General features: G+C 40.4%; 1 protein-coding gene across 2 annotated transcripts in view; it reads left to right on the top strand.

Annotated features, from left to right (window-relative positions):
- TLN2 (talin 2) overlaps positions 1-21,096 on the top strand; it is a 215,958-nt gene that overhangs the window by 176,359 nt on the left and 18,503 nt on the right. For both annotated transcript variants that reach the window (XM_085303277.1, XM_085303278.1), the window contains exons 46-52: positions 1,621-1,787; positions 3,323-3,506; positions 5,534-5,659; positions 7,112-7,228; positions 10,958-11,143; positions 16,420-16,527; positions 19,720-19,825. In XM_085303277.1, the coding sequence (XP_085159403.1) occupies positions 1,621-1,787; positions 3,323-3,506; positions 5,534-5,659; positions 7,112-7,228; positions 10,958-11,143; positions 16,420-16,527; positions 19,720-19,825 (994 nt within the window). The remainder of the gene's footprint in view (positions 1-1,620; positions 1,788-3,322; positions 3,507-5,533; positions 5,660-7,111; positions 7,229-10,957; positions 11,144-16,419; positions 16,528-19,719; positions 19,826-21,096) is intronic.

The following is a 21,096-nucleotide window of genomic DNA, read 5'->3' as shown; positions in this document are numbered from 1 at the left end:
CTGTCCAGGGAGAAGTTTGAATCTGAATAGACCATCAGGAAGAGCTGTTGTATTTGAGATTATAATACATATCTGCACATGTGGATCCTTTTTTGCAAAAATCTTATTTAGGATTGTAGTATGGCATGAGGCTGGCATCCAAGCTGCAGAGCTTATAAACAGAATGTTAATTGGATGAAATGGAGAGTTATAGCTTTCATAGTGGTCAAAAATGTTGATAGATGTGAAGTTATTTTTGTATGTTTTTTTCGATACAATAGTATTTTAGTACTTGGCTTCAGAGAGTATATACCTTCTGTTTGTCTGGTATTACAGTTGATATCAAGATAATTTAAGGCATGATTCCTGGGTGTTTGCTTGAGCTATTAATGTATTTTGTTGCTGACATCTGCCATGACAGAAGTTCACTCTGTTGTGTGTGACTGTATTTCAGGGAAGTTCTAACTGGTGTTTCATCTGATGGTAAAGAGGGAGCTTCCTTCCTTCTGAAGACTAGAAATGCTAGCTCTAGTACCCCTTAATCTGAGGCAGTCTTGAGGTAATCCGGGTCCAGACTGCTAACTGGCCTGAGGACCAAAAACATGTGTTCTTGTCCTCTTTCCTTAACCCTGTCTAGTTCCTTGTGTCTGTTATTCACCTGTTTCATTGCCCCCCTCACCTGTCGCTCATTGACAGTTCCTGCAGAGTACTCTTCTAGGTGGGTAGCTGAAATTCCCAGCTTCTCCCTGCTGCCTTCTGAGAGTCTGGAGATATCAAGTATGGTATCGCTGTGGTTTTGTGTGCGTATAGATTGCATTTGATCTAAAGTATCATTTCGGTGCAGTTGTTCGTTGGTAGCTGGTAGCTGGCTTTCAGGGACCATTCCCTAAGGGGGAAGCGGAGGACGGCAGTGCCATAACATCGTAGCCCTGCCATGTGGCAGTGTACAGCAAGAGACGTCAGCTCTGGGCCGTTGTGTCGTTGTCACGTTTCCTGCAAGATGGACATTTATTAAAAGGAGAAATCTCGCCTCACCTCAGTAGCAGGACCGTATGAGTTATGTAACATCAGCCCATAGAGATGCATCTCCTTTAATATTATCTGTGTGATAGCATTGAATCCCAGAGTTTTTCATCTTTATGGTTGTGTTACCAAGCAGTGCCAGAAATGACGGAAAAGTAATTTTGACACTGAAGTAAATGCAGCCAGGTCCCTATTGACTATACAGTTTTGCAAGATAATTGGAACTCTTATTTGTTGTACCTGGAGAAGCTTTTCTTTTCATACGTGGAAAATGAGCGCTTATATTATTGATTGTGGAATGTCATTATTTATACTCAGAGCAGATACAGTTAAGGCTTTGATCTGCTCATTTATTTTGTACTATGTCTGCCCTTGCATGAATGACAAATGCCAATAGCAGGCTTCCTACTACGGAAAAAATAATCAAAATGACTAATGCACAAACAAAGCAAGCAAGGGAAAGGGGAAAGAGGTTTATTAAAGTTTGCAAAAATAAGACTGCAAAATGAGTTTCACTTATTTTCACTACAAATTTACATTGCAAGAACTAGCTTAATTCTACAGCGGATAATGGGGCTTTATTGTAATGGCCACCTTGTTGCTTTATGTTGTTTCCAGGTTTCCTTAGTTTTATCTGCCCTTCAAGCAGGAAACAAAGGTACACAGGCCTGTATTACTGCAGCTAGTGCTGTGTCTGGGATAATTGCAGATCTGGACACCACTATCATGTTTGCTACTGCTGGAACCCTTAATGCTGAGAACAATGAATCATTTGCAGACCACAGGTCAGTGTAACTGGAAAAGATGGTTGAGCATGTGCACGGGGGAACAGGGGAACTGGCGAAAGGAAAGGCACGTGGGGATACATTTTCAGCTTTGTTGTCCTGGGAATCTTTCTAAATTTCCAGGAATGAAGCGAGATGAGGCAGTGGAGTATCAGTAGAGAATAACAAACTTCACTTTGGTTATTTATGTGAAGGAGGAATTTTAGCTAAAGAATACGTGCCGAGAACTTCAACAGAAGACCAAAACCGTAGCAATATTGGAGGTGGGGGGTGTTTTTAGTCAGGACACTTTGTTGCATAGGCTACASTGTGCTTTCATTCCAGTAGGGAAACTTAGCTGTCTATGACACTGAAGAGTCTTTAATCTTTAGTTAATCTTTAATACACTTTTTTTTCCAAGAGTTGTTTTTCATTGACTGCTTGTGTTACTAAGCAATGTTTATAGTTAACACTGTGTGGACAAGAGTGCTAGAAATGGCTATACATACACCACATATTTTCTCCTTCAGGAGAAAGAACACAGTTTTTTCTTGTAGTAGCATCTGGAATGTAATATTTCCACAGCATTTTTAAGAATTTGAGATTTGCAGCATCTGACTGTTGCTTCCTTTGTAGTAAAACCCAGTGTTTCGTAGTAAAGACACTGAAATATTGCTTAGTTGTCTAACTGGCTGACATGGTTGTTGCTTGACCAGCATTTATTTTCCACCTTTCCATTGCYCAAGGAATAGGAAAGATGCAGTGATATGCAAGTTGCTGCTATTGTGCAGAGTTCAAGTTGGGACTTGTTTGCTTTAATCTTATCAGGTTAATGAGTTTATTAGTTGCTTTATAGGCAGATGTTGAAGACTGACCCCAAATCATAGAATCGTAGAATTGGTAAGGTTGGAAGGGACCTCTGGAGATCATCTAGTCCAACCCTCAAACAAGTGGCCCGTACAGGGATTGAACCCGCAACCTTGGCATTTTTAGCACCATGCTCTAACAAACTGAGCTAAACCTATATGGTTTCATCTTTTAAAGAACCGTGAATTATAAGTATCTTTTATATCATTTACTTCAAACAAACAACAATAGAAAATGTAGTGGGTTTGATCAGTGGTGAATGCCATGTCTTTTGGTATAGATTTTCTTTTAATAATTTTGTTTTCCATACAATACACTTGTTAAGGTGGACATTTGACAACTGTTAGTTTCCTTGCAGCATTGCCAGATTTTATCTTTGTATGTTAAAAATCCAGTGTGCTCTACTTCTATTGACCTGTCTTGGTATTTCTTTTCAAGAGGAGGTTATTTTATGGAACTGCTGTATATCTTTTTATATTTACAGCATAAAGCTTAAGGCAACTGTTTTAAAATGGTTGGAATCTTTTTTTAATTGCAACTTTACTTGTGGTACTAAGATTATCATGAGTAGACACTGGAATGATGACTTATATCAGCTCTTTTATGTAACTCTTAGTCAGAATAACATTGAAAAACACATTTTTTCCTCTTCTCTTTTTCCACTCTTTGCTTCTTCTTTTCCCTTACAGGGAAAATATCCTGAAAACAGCAAAAGCTTTAGTTGAAGATACCAAATTGCTGGTATCAGGGGCTGCCTCAAGTCAGGACAAACTGGCCCAAGCAGCTCAGTCATCAGCTAATACCATCACCCAGCTTGCAGAAGTAGTAAAACTGGGAGCAGCCAGCTTGGGATCAGATGATCCTGAAACACAGGTGAGATGTTTTAAGATTTTTTTTTAAGATTTTGTAGGACTTGTACTTCGAAACAACACAGTAGAGTTCATCTTCTCTGGGATTTTTTCAGGGTTAAGTCAGGCATTGCTCTATATTCGTGTGTGTGTGTGTGTGTGTGTATATGTGTGTGTGTGTGTATATATATATATATATATATGTATGTATATGTATATATGTATTTTTTTTTTGAATACAGTCAAGAGCCCTAACGCATTGAGTGGAACAAGACTAGCCACTGTATAAGCTTTTTCCATGTATTTCATAGGTGTGCTGATGCTGGGATGCTTTTGACAAAGTGTGGGGGGGGTGGAGTGGTGTTTTTTGTTGCTTTTTAACTAACTCAGGGGCTCTGATTCATCCTTTTAAAAACTATTTTTTAGTAAAAAGATTGCATCAGTTAAAAGTTGTTCATTTACCTTACACACAGGGCACAGCCCAGTTGTTATTTTTATAGGTCAGGAAGCTCTTGGGCTTCTGTAGCTATATTTTAATTGTTTTTAATTTAACTCAGTAATTTAAGGCTTCAGTGTGGATTATGTCACATACTACTTTTGTTTCTTGTTTGGATCTTGGTGAAATGGAGGTTGACAAGCATGTTGCAGATGTGCCMATATTAATCAAATTCATTAAAAAAAAAATCTGAGGCACTGAAAGTGTTATGTATCCTGTTTCGTTTGACTTAAATGATTCTTGCATGAACTTCAAAGATATTCCTCTGCTGCAAAACCCTGCTATTTTTTCTTTCTTCAATGGAAAGATTTCCTTAAAAAATGGAAACATTTATCACTCATTGTATTTTCTGCCTATGTAAAAGCTGAGAATACAATACTTGGAATGAAGGCTTATTGTGCAGGAGTATTTTATATTGCTGCTTTGTAATATTCTGAAATCAGGTTCAGAGAAGGTTCAGCTGATGTAGTAGACACATTGTATATCTTAAATGGATCACTTCTATTAGGTTAACATGAAATATCATCGCATTGTTTTTCCATTGAAAGCAAAACTTTTTTTATATGGTGAGGTAAAGCTTCAGATGGCTTGCCGTGCAAGTTGCTATTGCTGTGCTGTGCAGTGCAGGCAGTTAAGCAATTAAATTCTTGGGAAAAGCAAAGATTTTACTTCTGTGCAAGTTAGTGAAGTACAGACAGGCTGAAACTAAGCTGTGTTCTCTTTCTTTTTCTTTCTTTATGCTGCAGAGATGCAGGTTTTGCAAGTGGTTGTTCCACGTGGTTTTTTTCTTTTTTCTGAGCTTTTCCATTTTTCATGTATGTGTAATATTTTTTAATGAACAGTTTGAGTATTGCTGAATTCTAGCAAGATATTTAAATGTCTGACCTTCCATTATTAGAAAGGACAAAGGAGAAGGATTTGATGTAAAGAATTATTCCAGTAATACACTAAAATAATCAAGGAGGCTGTGGTAGTATCTATATTTTGTCTAGGAATTGTCTCTTTCTTTGATCTTGGATTTAGGAGACAATATCTCTGTATTTGACTGTAATGCCAAGCAAGTTATTCAGCATTTAATTCTGTAGGGTCTCTTACAGAGCTTCAGCATCTTTTTCCCTGCACAAAAGTGTCCCTTAACAGGCAGTAAGTACACTTGATCTAATTTCACAGCTGTTAACAAACACTGGAATCAGACTGTAAGCCGTAATCAGTCTTTTTTTGCTGTCATCCCTCTTCCATTCAATGGTATTAAACATTGAGAAGAATATCCTCCTTTAAGGGAAGCTCATAGGAGCAAGCTCCCACCTGCAATCAACATTTGAGTTTATTCACAGGAAATCTCTGACCAGTGTCTGAAATACTACAGTTATAAACGTAGCTCTTCGTTTTGCAGAATATGGCATGTTTTACTGGGGTAGAAGGTGATGGTATTTGTATGTCATTTAATCTTTACCTACCAGTACAGAGTTTTGCTTCGGAGTTCTGTAAAAACCATGTTTGCATCCACGCTTCCTTCTCTAGACTGAGCCTCACCTCTGTGTTTCTCCTTCCCGTAGGTTGTCCTGATCAATGCTATTAAGGATGTTGCAAAGGCCCTTTCTGATCTCATTGGTGCTACCAAAGGAGCTGCCAGCAAACCAGCAGATGATCCATCTATGTACCAGCTGAAGGGAGCTGCCAAGGTAAAAGTTTAGTCTTAAATTTTATTTGAAAGTAATTGTAGAATCACTATTGCTAAACATCTAAAGCTTGGATTTCAGCAATTTTTCGTTCACTGAAATCTCTTTTTCGTTAGCATCCTGGGATGATAGAGCTAGGTAGTAAGAGGCAATTGAGTTTCCAATAAAACTGTGGGATTTTTAGGCTGTAGTGTGACTTTTTTGGTTTTGGTGAAAGTTTCAATCTTTCTGAAGAGAACCTTCCTTCTTTTACAAGCCTATATCTCTAAGGGTGTGCTCTTGTGCTCAGGCGAAGCATGTTGTGTTGCTTAGATTGAAGGAAAAAAAAAAAGAAAGAAAAAGGTTGAGTTCTGTATTCTACAGCAGGTTATCATACACTTCTGATTGCTTTCTCCTAGAAGGTGTTTCCAAGTACGTAAGTGTCTGAGCTCAAATCTCGCACTGATTCCACCACATTTGCTGTGATACCTCTTTGTGCTTTAATTTCCCTGTGTCTGAGATATGTTATGACATTTGCCTCACAAGCATCTTGAAGTTTAATATCTACAAAATCTTCTCTTATGTGGAGATTTAGGCAGCATTACCTTTGCGCTCTCCCGTTACGAGTGTGTCATAGTGGCTTTCATCTTTCTGCTTGGCAGCAAGGTACTGCACGCCTGTGTCTGTTGCCTACTTTGAAGTACCTGTGCCTCTGCTGCTTTTGGAGCCGATGAGAGCAGTGCACTGTAAAGGCACTCCTTAAAAAGGACCCAAGAAAATGATCTCATCAAGAAAACTAGTTGCTTATTTGCGTTTCCTGCTTTGAAGGTTTATCTGTGTTTTCAGTCCTGATTGTCAGGAAGCTGGCCTTTCTGTCTTTTTTTAATTCTGAAGAACTCCAGTGTGCTGATAAGGCATTGCTTGTATGTCAGCGTGCTGGGCTGTGGGAAGGGTGTAGTGATCATAAAGAAGAATTGAATTATTCTGCATCCAAACTACCGGGTTTGTTAATAGGGACAACAGCACTGATACTGTCTCTGAATTGGGTTTGAGGGTAGTGTGTATTCAGTTGTTTTTCTGATTGCAGGGAATGTAATGGATAAATCTCATAAACATAATAAATAGTATAGCTGGATTCACACTTCTTTCTAGTTACAGTGTTAAATGAGTGGGAAGAAAAGATGCTAAGATAATTAATCTGAATGAATGTAAAGTTTACATTTTTGTAAAATCTTTGCCAGGACACTTGCATTTAAGGTGTCACCAGTCTGCAATAAGTTGTGCTGCATTCCTCTAACTCATAGGGAGCTTCCAAAAACTGTGACCAACAGGAGAAATCATAATTAGTACTGTCTATGAAGCCTCTTGGTCCATATTAAAAGTATTAATGTTAGATTGCTTGCTTTGCCTTGCTTTAAACCACCCTATCTGAAAAAATGGGAGGAAGGAATTTGACTTAGCCTCTTTCTTTTTCAGGTTATGGTAACAAATGTAACATCACTTTTGAAGACAGTTAAAGCAGTAGAAGATGAAGCAACTCGAGGGACAAGAGCTCTGGAGGCCACAATTGAGTACATCAAACAGGAACTCACGGTAAAGAGCAGACTAGTCATATACGGCAGCTTTTGAAAGTATACTCTTAAAATAAAGCTAGGCTGCCCAGGGGCTTCTCAGGCTATGTTTTTCTGCCCTRTAATGACTTAGATGCAATTTGGTCCCTACCACCTGTTGTAAATCAGCTCTGGAAGTACAATTACGTGTCAGTTAAGCCTGTCTAATTTCAGATGTCACCAATCCCTACTTTGAGATTTGAGATGCTTCCTTCATGTAAAAATCTGGAAGCATCTGGTTCTTTGTTCTTTAGACTTTAAGCTGTTGCTACTGATATTATTTTCTGAGTCAAATGCTATTCACTTTTTATTGATCCTGGCTTTGGAAATGTCTCCTCAGCATCAAAGCCTTACTGCACCTGCAATTTAAGCTTATTTTTATTTTTTCTTTCCTATGAAATTGTATTACCAGTGATAAATAACCTCATATCTAATATTTTGTCTGAGCAGGAATTAAAAACAGCATGGAGTCTTCTCCCAGATTAGATGTTACGCCTTGAGTATTGGGTTTTTCATCTCTAAGATAGAGCAGCTGCTGCTTTCAGTTGGTGTTTTCCAAGTATGCTAGTCAGTGACATAAATTAATACTTGTGAGTACATGAAGAAGCCTGTTTTTTTTTCCTTTGCTTTGCATAAAATAAATTTTAGTAAAAGATGCATAGACAGTCTTCATCAGAAAATACTTTATTGTATAGTCTGTGGATTGAGAATTTTTATCTTCTTAACTATGCTGACACGGTTTTGCCTTATCAAGCACTCTCTGTAGAATATTTATTTTTCATTGAGTGAAAGAAGAAAAGAATTTTTATTAAAAATATACTAAAATAAACATTTGTACATAATTATTGGGATTTCACGTAGGATCTGTAAGTAGTAAAATCTCCAGATTTAGTACGTGATCCAGAAAGCTCTGCACTATTTTTAGTGCATGGTATTGATGTGCATCTGCATGAAGACCTGGCTAGCTAAACAAAACTAAACTAGCCTGCTTGAGGAGATGAAACCTGCTTAAGCAGATGAAGAAATGCTCCCAAAGCATTGCTTGCACTCTGTGTAGTGGAGAAATCTGTCAGGATTAATTGTGCACTCTGAAATACTCCTGCGAGGTAAAAGAATGGCAAGTAAATACAGAATAAAGCTTTGGTGAAGGAAATTTGAGCTTAAAAGTAAGGTTAACCAGCTCTTGTTATCTGTATCTTACAGCAGTTAATGTGTTCTGGTGTTCGGAAGTGGTGTACGTTGTCAGATAATTTGAAGTGTCTGTTTCTTCACATGATTCACCCTGCACAATTATATCTTTAGGTTTCTAAGAGAGATTAAGTACAGATTAAGAGACAATGTTCTACCCACCACCATATCCTTTTTTAAGAACCATTGGAATATTTTCATAGAATCAGTAAGGTTGGAAGGGGCCTCTGGAGATCATCTAGTCCGACCTCCCTGCTCAGCAGGGTCACCTAGAGCGTGTTAGACAGGGTTGCATCCAGGCGCGCCTTGAAGATCTCCAGAGAAGGAGACTCCACAACCTCTCTGGGCAACCTGCTCCAGTGCTCCGTCACTCTCACAGGGAAGAAATTCCCCCTCACGTTCAGGCGGAACTTCCTGTGCTTCAGTTTCTGCCCATTGCCTCTTGTCCTGTCACATGGGGCAACTGAAAAGAGTTTGTCCCCGTCTCCTTGACACCCTCCCTTCAGGTACTTGTACACATCGATCAGATCCCCCCTCAGTCTTCTCTTCCCCAGGCTGAAGAGGCCCAGCTCTCGCAGCCRTTCCTCACAGGGCAGATGCTCCAGCCCTCTGATCATCCTCATAGCCCTGCGCTGGGCTCTCTCCAGTAGCTCTATGTCTCTCTTGTACTGGGACGCAGTACTCGAGATGAGGCCTCCCCAGGGCTGAGTAGAGGGGCAGGATCACCTCCCTCGACCTGCTGGAAACACTCTTCCTAATGCACCCCAGGATTTCATGGGCCTTCTTGGCCACAAGGACACATCGCTGGCTTATGGTCAACTTGTCATCCACCAGCACTCCCAGGTCCTTCTCTGCAGAGCTGCTCTCCAGCAGCTCAGCCCCCAGCCTGTACTGGTGCCTACTGGTGCCTATTTCTCCCTAGGTGCAGGACTCTGCACTTGCCCTTGTTGAACCTCAGGAGGTTCCTCTCCACCCAATCCTCCAGCCTGTCCAGGCCTCTCTGAAGGGCAGCACAGCCCTCAGGTGTGTCAGCCACTCCTCCCAGCTTGGTATCATCAGCAAACTTGCTGAGGAGGCACTCTGTCCCCTCATCCAGGTCAYTGATGAARAMGTTGARCAGGATGGGACCCAGTACTGAGCCCTGGGGGACGCCACTAGCCATAGGCCTCCAACTGGACTCCGCACCACTGATGACGACTCTCTGAGCTCTGCCTTTCAGCCAGTTCTYAAGCCACCTCACTGTCCACTCGTCTAACCCACGCTTCCTGAGCTTRTCTAGGAGGATGTTATGGGAGACAGTGTCAAGAGCCTTGCTGAAGTCAAGGTACACAACGCCCGCTGCTCTCCCCTCATCTACCCAGACAGTCATTCCATCGTAGAAGGCTATCAGGTTGGTCAAGCAGGATTTCCGCTTGGTGAATCCATGCTGGCTACTCCTCATCACCTTCTTTTCCTCCATATGTCTGGAGACAACATCCAGAATGAGCTGTTCCATCATCTTTCCAGGGATGGAGGTGAGGCTGACCGGCCTATAGTTGCCTGGGTCCTGCTTCTTGCCCTTTTTGAGGACTGGAGCGACACTGGCTTTCTTCCAGTCCTCAGGCACCTCTCCAGTTCTCCGTGACGTTTCAAAGATGATGGAGAGCGGCCTGTCAACAACATCCGCCAGCTCCCTCAGTACCCGTGGGTGGATCCCATCTGGGCCCATGGATTTGTGGATGTCTAGCCTGCCCAAAAGGTCTCTAATCCTATCCTCCTCAACCAAAGGAAGGTCTTCCTTTCTCCGGACTTTCTCCCTCACGTCCAGGCTCTGGGATTCATGGGGGCTGCCCTTAGCAGTGAAGACTGAAGCAAAGAAGGCATTCGGTAATTCTGCCTTCTCTATATCCCTTGTCCCCAGGGCCCCCGCCCCGTTCAGTAGCAGGCCCACATTTTCCCTAGTCCTCCTCTTGCTGTTGATGTATCTGAAGAAGCCCTTCCTATTGTCCTTGACATCGCTTGCCAGACTCAATTCCAGCTGGGCCTTAGCCTTCCTCAAACATTTTATTGATGTTCTTAGTCTGTCCAGCACAATGCTAGTTTTGGCAGAGGGCTTGGTAGGGTATATAGCCTTTGAGAAAGGATCCTCATGTGACTAGACCCACCTAGGAGGCAGTCAGGAAAACAAGAATGTAATTAAAAGAATATTTATTCTTTTGATACTGCAACACTTTGAACAGCTGACAGTAAAAACTGATCCAAGTAGCTTAAATGGCAGCCGTCCTTTGACAGGAATGGGTTAACCTTTCACTGCGTGCTTTCCCCAGCTTACTGTTTCTCGGGGTTGTCTGTAGGTGTTCTGTAGGTGTGCAGGCTTATCAGGACCAGATTCAAGACAGGCAAGAATGATATCAAACTACTCCAAATACATCTCTAATTTCCTGCCATTTGAAGGCTGTTTCTGGTTGCTGCCTCTTTTTCAAGGGTTGAGCCCTTCTGCTTTGACTTGAAGGGGATCAGGATTTCCTTYTGCTTTCAATTCCAGGTGTTTCAGTCAAAGGAGGTTCCAGAAAAGACATCATCACCTGAAGAATCAATTCGGATGACGAAAGGCATCACCATGGCAACTGCCAAAGCTGTTGCAGCTGGGAACTCATGCAGACAGGAGGATGTGATTGCTACAGCGAATCTGAGCCGCAAAGCAGTAGCTGACATGCTAACAGCTTGTAAGGTAATGATTCACTTCCTTGCCTAAGACTCATTTTTGTCTCTAAGTCCCTTGAATGTTGGTTTCTGTTCCGATGTATTAATGTTTTACTTTGCAGCTGAGAAAGTTAATAGTTTTGATGATTTTAAGGTAATATTTGTACCAGGAAGGGTTTTCTGTGCTTTGCCACAAAAAGCCCTAATACTATTTTATTTTGGTGGAAATGAGAAGTTTTTATTGACCTGAGACTTCATTATTTTCTACAGTCTTTCATTAAACTAGAAGAGAGTCTGTGCAAACAGTAGCATATAAGAATAATCCTAGGGTCAAAAATATGATTTTAATATTCTAGGAGTCCATTGGTGAAAGGAATCAGTCAGGTCCCGGTTTAGTAGTCCTTTCCACTGTAACAAAACCTGCCAGTTTGCTTTTTTTTTTTTTTTTTTTTTTTTTTTTTTTGAAAAATACGTTTTTTCCATTGCACTAAAAATACTGATATTCTTTTTTCTAAAGTTGCATGAGCTGGACAACTTTCTAAAACAGATTTCCAGAACTCTTGTGTGCAAGGGCATGTATATGTGGTATATAAATGGCGTACTATTCATTTGGCTTTGTTCTGGTAGTATAACGTTTTTGGCAGTATACAAAAATGTCAGGATTATGAAACCCATATTGAGCAACTTACTTCTTTCAGTCTTGAGAAGTAAAGTAATAGTACTTTTGTAAATGATACTTACTTACTTATACCTGGAATATGTGAAAAATGGCAGGAAAATAATGATGCTGTGTGAGAGGTGTGTGAATTTGCAGATTTGCTCAAATCCTCTGTCTGAGTCAATCCCAGAGGACCTTTTTGCCTAGTATTAGCAAGATGGAAGGGGTTGATTTTGTTTCTTTAACATAATCATCATACAAAAGTGCAAGTTCTAACGTAATTTAAAATTGTTTTTATACAAAACCATTGAAGGAAAGCTTTTATTTTGACTTGTTTTCTTGCTGAGTTTTTAGCATCTAACAATCCTTGAACTCTTCATCTGCTTCAAGTTTTGATTCTACCTTCTCTATTCCATAAACTCAGAAGCTAAACAAAACAACATAGCTCTAATTTGCATCTGAAAATCAAACAACCATGCTAATTACATGAAAAATATTCCAGCCTAATATGTCTTAGGCAGCATTCGGTTAGTTGAAGCTTCTGACAGAGGCTAGAACACTTTGTAGTTGTGCAACATGATGACAGAAGACATCAACTCAGATGGTGAAACACAGTAAGTATCCTTTGTCATTGGGAAGTGGCTAGTGTAGACGTGTTTGTTTGGATCTCTCCAAACAGGCAGCCAAAATCATCTGTTTCTAGAAGTGTTTATATATAAACTAGTGCATGTACAATATACAGTGTCATKCATGCTTTTAGACCTTTAATATTAAAGGATTAATCTTATGTTTACATTGCTCACAGTTYTTGTAATGGTTTTGTAGTTTATGCATTGCTTGTGACCTACAAGAGGAAACTTTCTACCAGCTGAACGATGGAGCTCTGGGATGCTAGAAAAGCACTTGTGAGTGGTCAGGAAATTGCTTCACAAAGCAGTCTGCAGGGGGAAAGTGACTAGAAATCATTTTACTTACCTGTAACAGTATGTTGAAAAGAAATCCTTCTTGGACTATTCATTCTTTTATGAATTGGGCTTCAGTAATCTAAGTAAGTAAGAAGAATTCAAGAATAATGGCCAACTACCTGTCATGTGACTTAGAATAGTAAAGATAAAGGCCCCCTTAGTCTAACAGATCTGATTTGATCTCTCTAGTTTCCCTAAAGTCGAGAGGTTATTGCACAAACAGAAATAAGAGTCTGGAGGAATACTAATTGTATGCACCACCAAAACGTAGGACAAAATAACCATTTCATTTAATAAAACTTATAAATAAACAGGTTTTACAAGATCATATTTAGAAAGTCCTATTCCTAAAAACTTCACCCTGGGAATTAGATACCGTACAGCATTAATTTCCATAAACTAATTACTGAACATGGCATTTCCATGATAGGCTAAGGCCCTTGAATTCTAAGGGTAAGAATCAGTAGTCTTAGCCTCACTATGCCATAAAAGCTGCACAACCCAGTGCAACTTGTTTTTTGTGATTCTTGACAGACAGTTTTTCTTCCTTCACAGTATGATGAAGCTAGTCCGTAAAATAAGCAATGGAAAATAATCAGGATCTGATGTTCTTTGGGCTAAAACACAGTTTGTGTGTGCATGCGCAAGAGCTGTGGTAGAATTGTGTAAAACACAGCTCAGACTTCCCTGCTGTCACTAATTTAAATTTAAGTTCCATTTCACTACAATCTGCATAAGGAAAGTCATGTAAAGGTTTTCACTTCTTAGTAGTTGTATACATGCTTGTGCTTTTTCTACTATATGTAATTATACAGAGGTCTTCACTACATCAACATTTATGAGCAGATACCATTTAAAAAAAAATAGGATGATTACTGTGGGATATAATGAACCAAGCCAGCTCTCATTAAAGTCAATGGAAACACTGTAATTGCATTTACTGGAGGCTAGAGCAGGCCCTTAGATAACAATTTTTGTCTTTATTAACTATTTGTATAAAATAATGACTATGCAGGAACCAACCTGTGTGTAATATCAATATTTTTAATGGCCACTGTTGGAAAAGAAAGTGGTATAGAAGGCCCATCAAAAGCAAACAAAAGCAATTTAAGGGAATAATCGCTTAGACTTTTACATAGGCAGTAGATTGAGAGAAATTGTTGTTTGCTTTTATTCTGCCCTCATTAGACCACATCTGGCTGCTGTGTCCAGCTCAGGCCTCCTGTAGGTGAAAGACACAGGAGCGAGTTCAGGAGCAGGTGAGCTGGGGTGGGGGCTGGCCAGAATGTGTGTGCGAGGAGATGTTGGGGGCAATGGGACTTGCTCAGCCTGGAGGAGCAACGACTTTGGGGCACCCACCTGCAGCCCTCTCCGACCTGCAGGGAAATGGTGCGAGGCAGGCTGCGTCCTGAGCTGCGTGGCAGCAGGAGACGAGGTCAGCAATGGAAACGTGGGAAGCTCCRCTGTGGGAGTAATTAAGCACTGGGTCAGGGGCTGAGAGAGGAGATGGAATCTCCTCAAGGAGATTTCTCAAGGTTTTCAAGACCCAAAGGGGCAAGGCCTTGAGCAGATGTGGTCTGAATTTCATGGGGACCCAGCTTTTGGCAGGAGGCGGCCTAGGTGAGCTCTCAAGGTCCCCTYCAAAGCAGTGATTTCCTGTGCTGTGACTGTTCCCATTGTAGTGCTTGAGTCAAGCACTGCTGCCTCAGTGTTTGAAAAGCACATGGAGAGAAAATGAGGGTTCATAGCAAAGAGAAGCGTCTGTGTAAGGGAATAAATGTCTTGGGTCTTTTGACACATGGTTTAGTTTTGAGGTGCTCCAGTACACTGTCCAAGTCTGGGAAAACTAAAAACTTCCATTACAGTCCCACCTGCTGTAATGAGATTTATTTTAGTTTGTTTCTAGGTTACAAAAATGTCTTTCTAAAATGAATTTATGACCTCTTAATCTGCTGTGAAGCGAATGGATTTGTTTTAAGATCTTCTGAACCTTAAAAATGCTTCTGAAGTGTTCTGATACCTGCCTTGGTTACGTATGCAAAGCATAAAAGGAAGTTTATATTTCTCTCTTGCAGAATATTGCTATAATAGCATATGTAACAATAGTATTTAAGTACAGAAGAGTTAATACTAGAGTACATGCAATAAGCTCATACGGAACACTGGGATGCCTTTCAGTCTAGTTGAAAATGGAAAATAAGATGTTCTGGATTATTTGGACCTTTGAAGCTTGTTTGAGGTATGCTGATGGCAGTGAAAATCGAATCTTGTTTCCTCCCTTCCTCTTTTCCTCCGGATTTTACTTACTGATTATGAAAAGCTGATGGTGGCTAATGAGCACTAGTGTTTTTATGCTCTGCTCCTTGCAAGCTTCCCAGCAGAGGGAGCCCATAAACCAGCTTAAATGCCAGGCACTTCCTCCAGTACTAGCTGGGGTTGTTGAGGATTCAAGGGAGTGCTCATAATAAATGAGCAGCAAGATGATCTTCGGTCCTAATTGAAAATATAAGGCTGCAGGGATGGAAGAGGGTGTTCTGTGAGAAGATACGCTAAAAGAAATTTTTTTTATCAACAACCAACAGTTACGATCAATAAAATATAGTCCTCAGTGACCTAGAATTCTGTTTTTGGAAATACAAGGCTTGAACAAGCTACAATTTTCACTTTTATTACAAATAAAATGGTTGAACTGGTCAGGTCTGTGTCACATATTACACTTTCTTGCAATCTTGAAGTTAAAGAACCAGTTCTGGAGCTTCTCCTTGCTATTTAAATGTGCAGCGCTCACAGTATTAAGATCTGATTGCTGTGTTAAATCCCTGTATCAGGCTAAAGCCCATAATTAGCTTTTTATAATGTCTTAACAGATAACAGTAAAAAGCAGGTAAGTGTTTGTTTGTTTTGCCTTTTTTCTACCTCGTATATAATAATAATAATATCCTAGTATTCCTATAGCACTGTTCATCTATTGTTTGCAAAACTTTGTACAAGAAAGCGAAACGTGCTGCTTGTTTTGCAGAGTGGAGAAGGGAACGCCAGTGATGGAACCATGTGCCAGGCTGGTGGCTGAGCGCCTGTGTCCAGCCCGGTGCTTTGGCCTTCAAAGCAAATGGCCATTCCTGGTCTCATTCTTCTGGATAGGCTGCACAGGCTATGGAGGCTTATGGCAGAAAATGGTTTTCACACATTTCTAACCTGAAAGATGTAAATACCCACTTAGGGATGGCAAAATTATACTCAAGATTTTGAGTAGAAGAAGAGTCACACTAGCACAAAACTTGTGTAGGTATACAGAGTATATTTACTCTCAGAGCCAATTCCAGCCCCAAGACCTTTTCCAAGTGATACATTTTCAGCAGGGGTATCTGTATCTGGTTTCTGACTGGTACAAAGAGTGGTACTAATACTGACAATATCTAACACTGGACTCTGAGAAAGAGAGAGCTGTTGCATCTCCAGAGAGAGGGGTGAGCTAGAAAGAGAATGTTTGTTTCTTAAGCCCTTCTCAGCACTTGGAGCTTTGCAAGCCCTGTTTGCTTGTGTCTTTGAAACAGAGATGGCTGGCTCAAATGCTRCTCGCAGGTTATGAGAAATCACTTCACTGCTCTTTCTGCTATCCTGTTTGTTGACTTCCTCTACTGGGAGCAGTTTTGGGGTGTTAATGTTGTTCTGCCTCCTCAGCAAGCATCGTATCACCCAGATGTGAGTGAGGACGTTCGAGAGCGAGCCCTGCACTTTGGAACAGAGTGTACCCTGGGCTACCTGGAGCTCCTGGAACATGTCCTGCTGGTAAGGAGGAGCCCATGTGCATGTATTGGATCCCTTCCAAAGAGCAAAATCTCTCTAAACTTTTCCTATAGTGACTGCTAGTGAAATGTTTTTTTGTCTCAAGATTATGATTATTTGATTACTCAGAAAACCAAACTAAAGCAAACTCGGCACTTCAGCTGAAAGTGCAAGAAAGAAGAGTGGAAGTACTTATATTGGATTGAATTCTGGARCAGGGCTGGAGGCAGTAAGGCTGTTGACCTAAAAATGGCCACTGCCAAGTTAAAATTAGACACTTCAATCTTCCTGTAAGCCTATGATAAGCATTAATGATATTAGGCACATGCCTGTCCCCTAAACCAATAAGGCTGTGAGATCTTTATGAACGCATCAATATCTTTTATATCCCTTTTGCGGTCTTGATCCCAGGAAAATAAGGGGCCGGTACCCAATGCCAGCCCAGCAACCAAAGTCAGCACCATCTTGCAAGAAGTTCTCTGACTGTCAGAATTTTGTTTTTGTTTTCTTTGGGAGGGGGCAGAGAATCCAAAATTCTAAATAAAAATTCTGCTCTCAGTTTCATAGGCTCCCAAAGATTTTTAAGTGGCTTTAAGTTGACATATTTAAGCCTCCTAAACTGAAATTTGCGCCTACTTGCTGCAGATCAGCATATCCCCAGGTCAGCATCTCTTTCTGCTGAGAATACAGCATGCATAAACAATCAAAGTAATTTGTCAAAATGCACGTAAAATAGAAGTAAAGTCACAATTATGCTTATGCTTGCCACTAGCAGGGAAAACAGTGCAAGAAAGATTGAGCTGCTTAATGTCATTTTTGGTGCTGTGCAGTAGTAAATGATTTACCATTAGATGTCTAATGCATTTTTACTTTAGAAGTATTTTAGAGAACTTTACAGATTTGGTCTCCCTTTCTCGGTCATGGTTCTTGTTTCAGACTATATGCAAGAAGACATCAAAGACTTGCATCAGTTTTTGCTCATTTTATTTCTCTCTCTTTGCTTACCGTCCACATTCTGTTCCCCTTCCTTGGAGAAAGAGACCTTTATCTTAAACCTCTTTACTTATAAGGCCTTAAATTGCTGAGAAAATTCCCTTCAACCAAATGCCTGCTGGCTCAAAAAACTGACTATGACCCAGATTACAACCAAAATTGAAGAGCATAATGCTTGCGTGGAAAGAAAGATGAATGGAATGATAACAGTATCTTGACTGTTTGCAGAAGCCTGTCTAGAACTAGTCGCATAAACACATAATACATCTACGTTATGCTACATAAATGTAAACAGGATCTGGACAGCACATGGAAAAAGATCCCTTTCAGAGAAGTGCTGAACTGAGTAAATTACAGACTTCTAGTCAGGGACTTCTGCCCTCTTCTCCTGTATTACAGTTGTGGCGGAGATGCGGGTTGGATGTCATCCAGATGTTTTGTTTGCTTATTCTGTGTTTAATTGAGCTATTCTCTTGATGTACACAATTTGCTAGTTTATCAACCTGCCTCAAACTTACTTTCTTTTGTCCAAAGAAAGTAACAAGATGATTTCAGACTCGGACGATCTTTATGCTTCCTGATCCCTGTTAGTCTGGCTGTAGATGTGGATGTGCTAAACTATCTCATTTAACTCCATGAAATACAGATTGTCTCAGATTAGAAATCTCTAATAACTAGTGGAGGTAGTCACTTTTAATACAAGTGTTAGTAAGTTCTCACTGACATGTCCTTGATAGTCAGGCTAGGTGTGATTTTGTGGATGTCTCAACACTGAGATGCCAAAGAGTAGTATTCAACAGCCATATTTCTTTGAAGATGGTGGGCTTTGTGCAGAGGTTGTGTTGGCCAAATAACATAAAACTGACTTGACTGCTTAAAGGAATGTTCCTCTAATCATCTATATGGAAAACAAAGCAGTGTAGTTAAGGTTGTTGGGTGTGCACAAATTAATATAAAACACCGCCTGTGCACCGCTTGTGCTCTTATGAAGGTTAAAGACTGGCCTGCTCTCCTACATATTCCTGTGCTCTGTCTCAGTACTGAGGCATGTTTCAGTGCTCGGAGCAGAACCTCCTCCTGCTTTCTTGTGTAGCAGTGTCTGTACATGGGTCTGCAAGGAAAAAGGATCATCTGTCCTGAGCTCCAAGTTAGCTTTACACCAATGCAGTGCGCAAACCTCCCAGTTCGAGACTTTGCATTTCCTTGTCCAATTGCAACATTGTCAGCACCAAGGGCGACTTTGGGGAGCAGGCGTTCAGCCAGCTGGGCCCGCAGGGTGGCATGGCAGGTTCAGAGAGGTGGAACACCTCAGCTGGCAGAGGTCTCACAAGCGAAATTAAGGAAACAGTTCAGCTGAGTTTATTCAGTCAAGGTATAGGCATTTGACTGCAAAATGGGAAATGTGTACTTAATTTTCAGAGCTGCTTTGAGGGGAGTTTTTTGAAAACATTAAGGARGCATGGAAGTGCACAGCTGAATGTGAATTTGCCTCTTGTTCTGCTCTATACGCCCGTATATCCATTATTCTCAGAAGTGACTGCTGAGTACAAATGAACTTTCAGAATTCCTTCTTCTTTCTTTTTGCAGTGTGATCTTTAAAATGCAAATATTGTCTGACTTCCCTTGAAGAGGAATTTTTCAGATTTCAARTTCACTGTTCATGGACTGTTTTTCCTTTGAAGAAGCAGTTTAATACATGATAAATTCAGTTTGGAGGTGTTTCCCTTCTGCTTACGGGTCTTACCCATGGTTAGCACTTCCACTGGGTGTACCATTGCTGGTGGGTTCCCCCCTGCTGGGACAGGCAGCTAGCATTAGCTTGCAGGACTCTGTATTGGTCTCTTAACAAAGTGGTTGCATACACACTTTCTAATACTAAAAAAAATCAGTTCTTATCCCACAGTTTGGAGAGACCAAGCCTGATGCTTGTGGCACTGAGAACTTCTGGACAATATTGTCAGCTCCTGCAGGAGTGGCAGACAGTGACACTTTCTTAGGGTGCATTAAACATCTTGCAGTGTAATTCTTTGCTCCCACATAATCATAGACACTTTTTTTTTTTGAACCGGACTCATGCGTTTTTTTTGGTGATTGCTGCACAAAATGTTAGACCTTCATTTAACTCGTGTCTTGCAAACTTTCCAGTGTTCTCTAGAATCCTTACTAAATAATTTTTATTACTTGCTACCTTTTTTTCTTTAGATCCTTCAAAAACCAACTCCAGAACTAAAGCATCAGCTGGCCGCTTTCTCCAAGCGAGTTGCTGGGGCTGTTACAGAGCTCATCCAGTCAGCAGAAGCAATGAAAGGTGAGTCAGACAGGCTGCCTACCAGCAAAATGTGCTTTTTACTGCAGAGGTGACCTTTCATTTTTGTTGTGTAAGCAAAAAAAAAAACACAAAACAAAAAAAAACCCAAAAAAAACTCTTATAATGTTTTAGGAGTCTTGATACCACCTAATTTCATTGTTTTAATTTCTTTGCCAGTATTCAGTTGTATATGAGTTGCTAATGTTCTCATGATCTCAGTCCCTTTCAGAGATCCATGCGTTTACACTGAAAGACTGCACTAAGATTGTTCCTTTATTTGTACACACGCAGTGAAGACCAAAGCCATTAGAAGTACAGAAAGGGTATATACTTTACGTGACCCTGCCAGTACAGTTATGAAGAAGAATTTTCATCTTCTGCAGAGCTTGTACTGTGTTGCTAAACATGACCATTTAGCCCTCTCCTATGCCATATGATCAATGACAAGTCGTCAGTAGAGCATGCAGCCTTTGGAGATGGATCCATCAAATGGAGCACTTGAGCCACAGTAGCAGAAAACAGAATATAATACGGCTTTCAGTTGAACCAGAGATTGAAGTGTAATGAGATGATTATTCCCTTCCCCCGCACTCCTACTTGTTCCATCAAAATAAGTCCTTTGCTTTGCAATAATAGTCACTTCCCAATTTCAAGTAAAAGCAAATGCCATCATCTTACAGAATTAAAACACAGCCCCTCGCATTGATGTAAATAATAGGTCCATACTGCATATGGTTTTCTGTGCGCGTCCTGCCCTAGCAGAGGATGTTACTGAAACTACTAAGACTTAAGAAAACTTAGGTCTGGATGATTTCCTGAACTCTTTGTACAGAAGAACTTGTAGATAAATATAAATTCAACAGTCAGGTGAGCAATGAATRCAATTCCTTAGTAAAAGTTCATTGCTCTTATAATAGATCATTGGTATTTTTTTCAGATACTGACTACTTTAGTAAATATTTTTACCCAGTGGTCTAGGCAAACTCCTAGGACCAGAACTCTTAACATTCCACCCTCTAAATGAGACAGTTAGATTCACAAAGAAAGAAGTATAAATAAGCAGAGAAATACATGCTGATCTGGCATTACAAATATTAGATGACTACTGCTGAAGCACATCTGATACAAGGTTTACTGGAAAGTTTAATCTGAAGAAGAAATGTTCATAGCTAAAGATGCCTGAGCATTCTGATCTTATAGCTAATAGAATGCTGCAGTAAAATGTTTTGAATAAAGCGTTGTAATCTCCCTCCCAAAAGGCTTCTAGTAAG

The sequence above is a fragment of the Rhea americana genome, unplaced genomic scaffold, assembly GCF_003343005.1.
Source record: "Rhea americana isolate MKP2758 unplaced genomic scaffold, rheAme1 scaffold_2, whole genome shotgun sequence".
Classification (NCBI taxonomy): domain Eukaryota; kingdom Metazoa; phylum Chordata; class Aves; order Rheiformes; family Rheidae; genus Rhea; species Rhea americana.
This window is presented reverse-complemented; position numbering and strand designations above follow the sequence as displayed.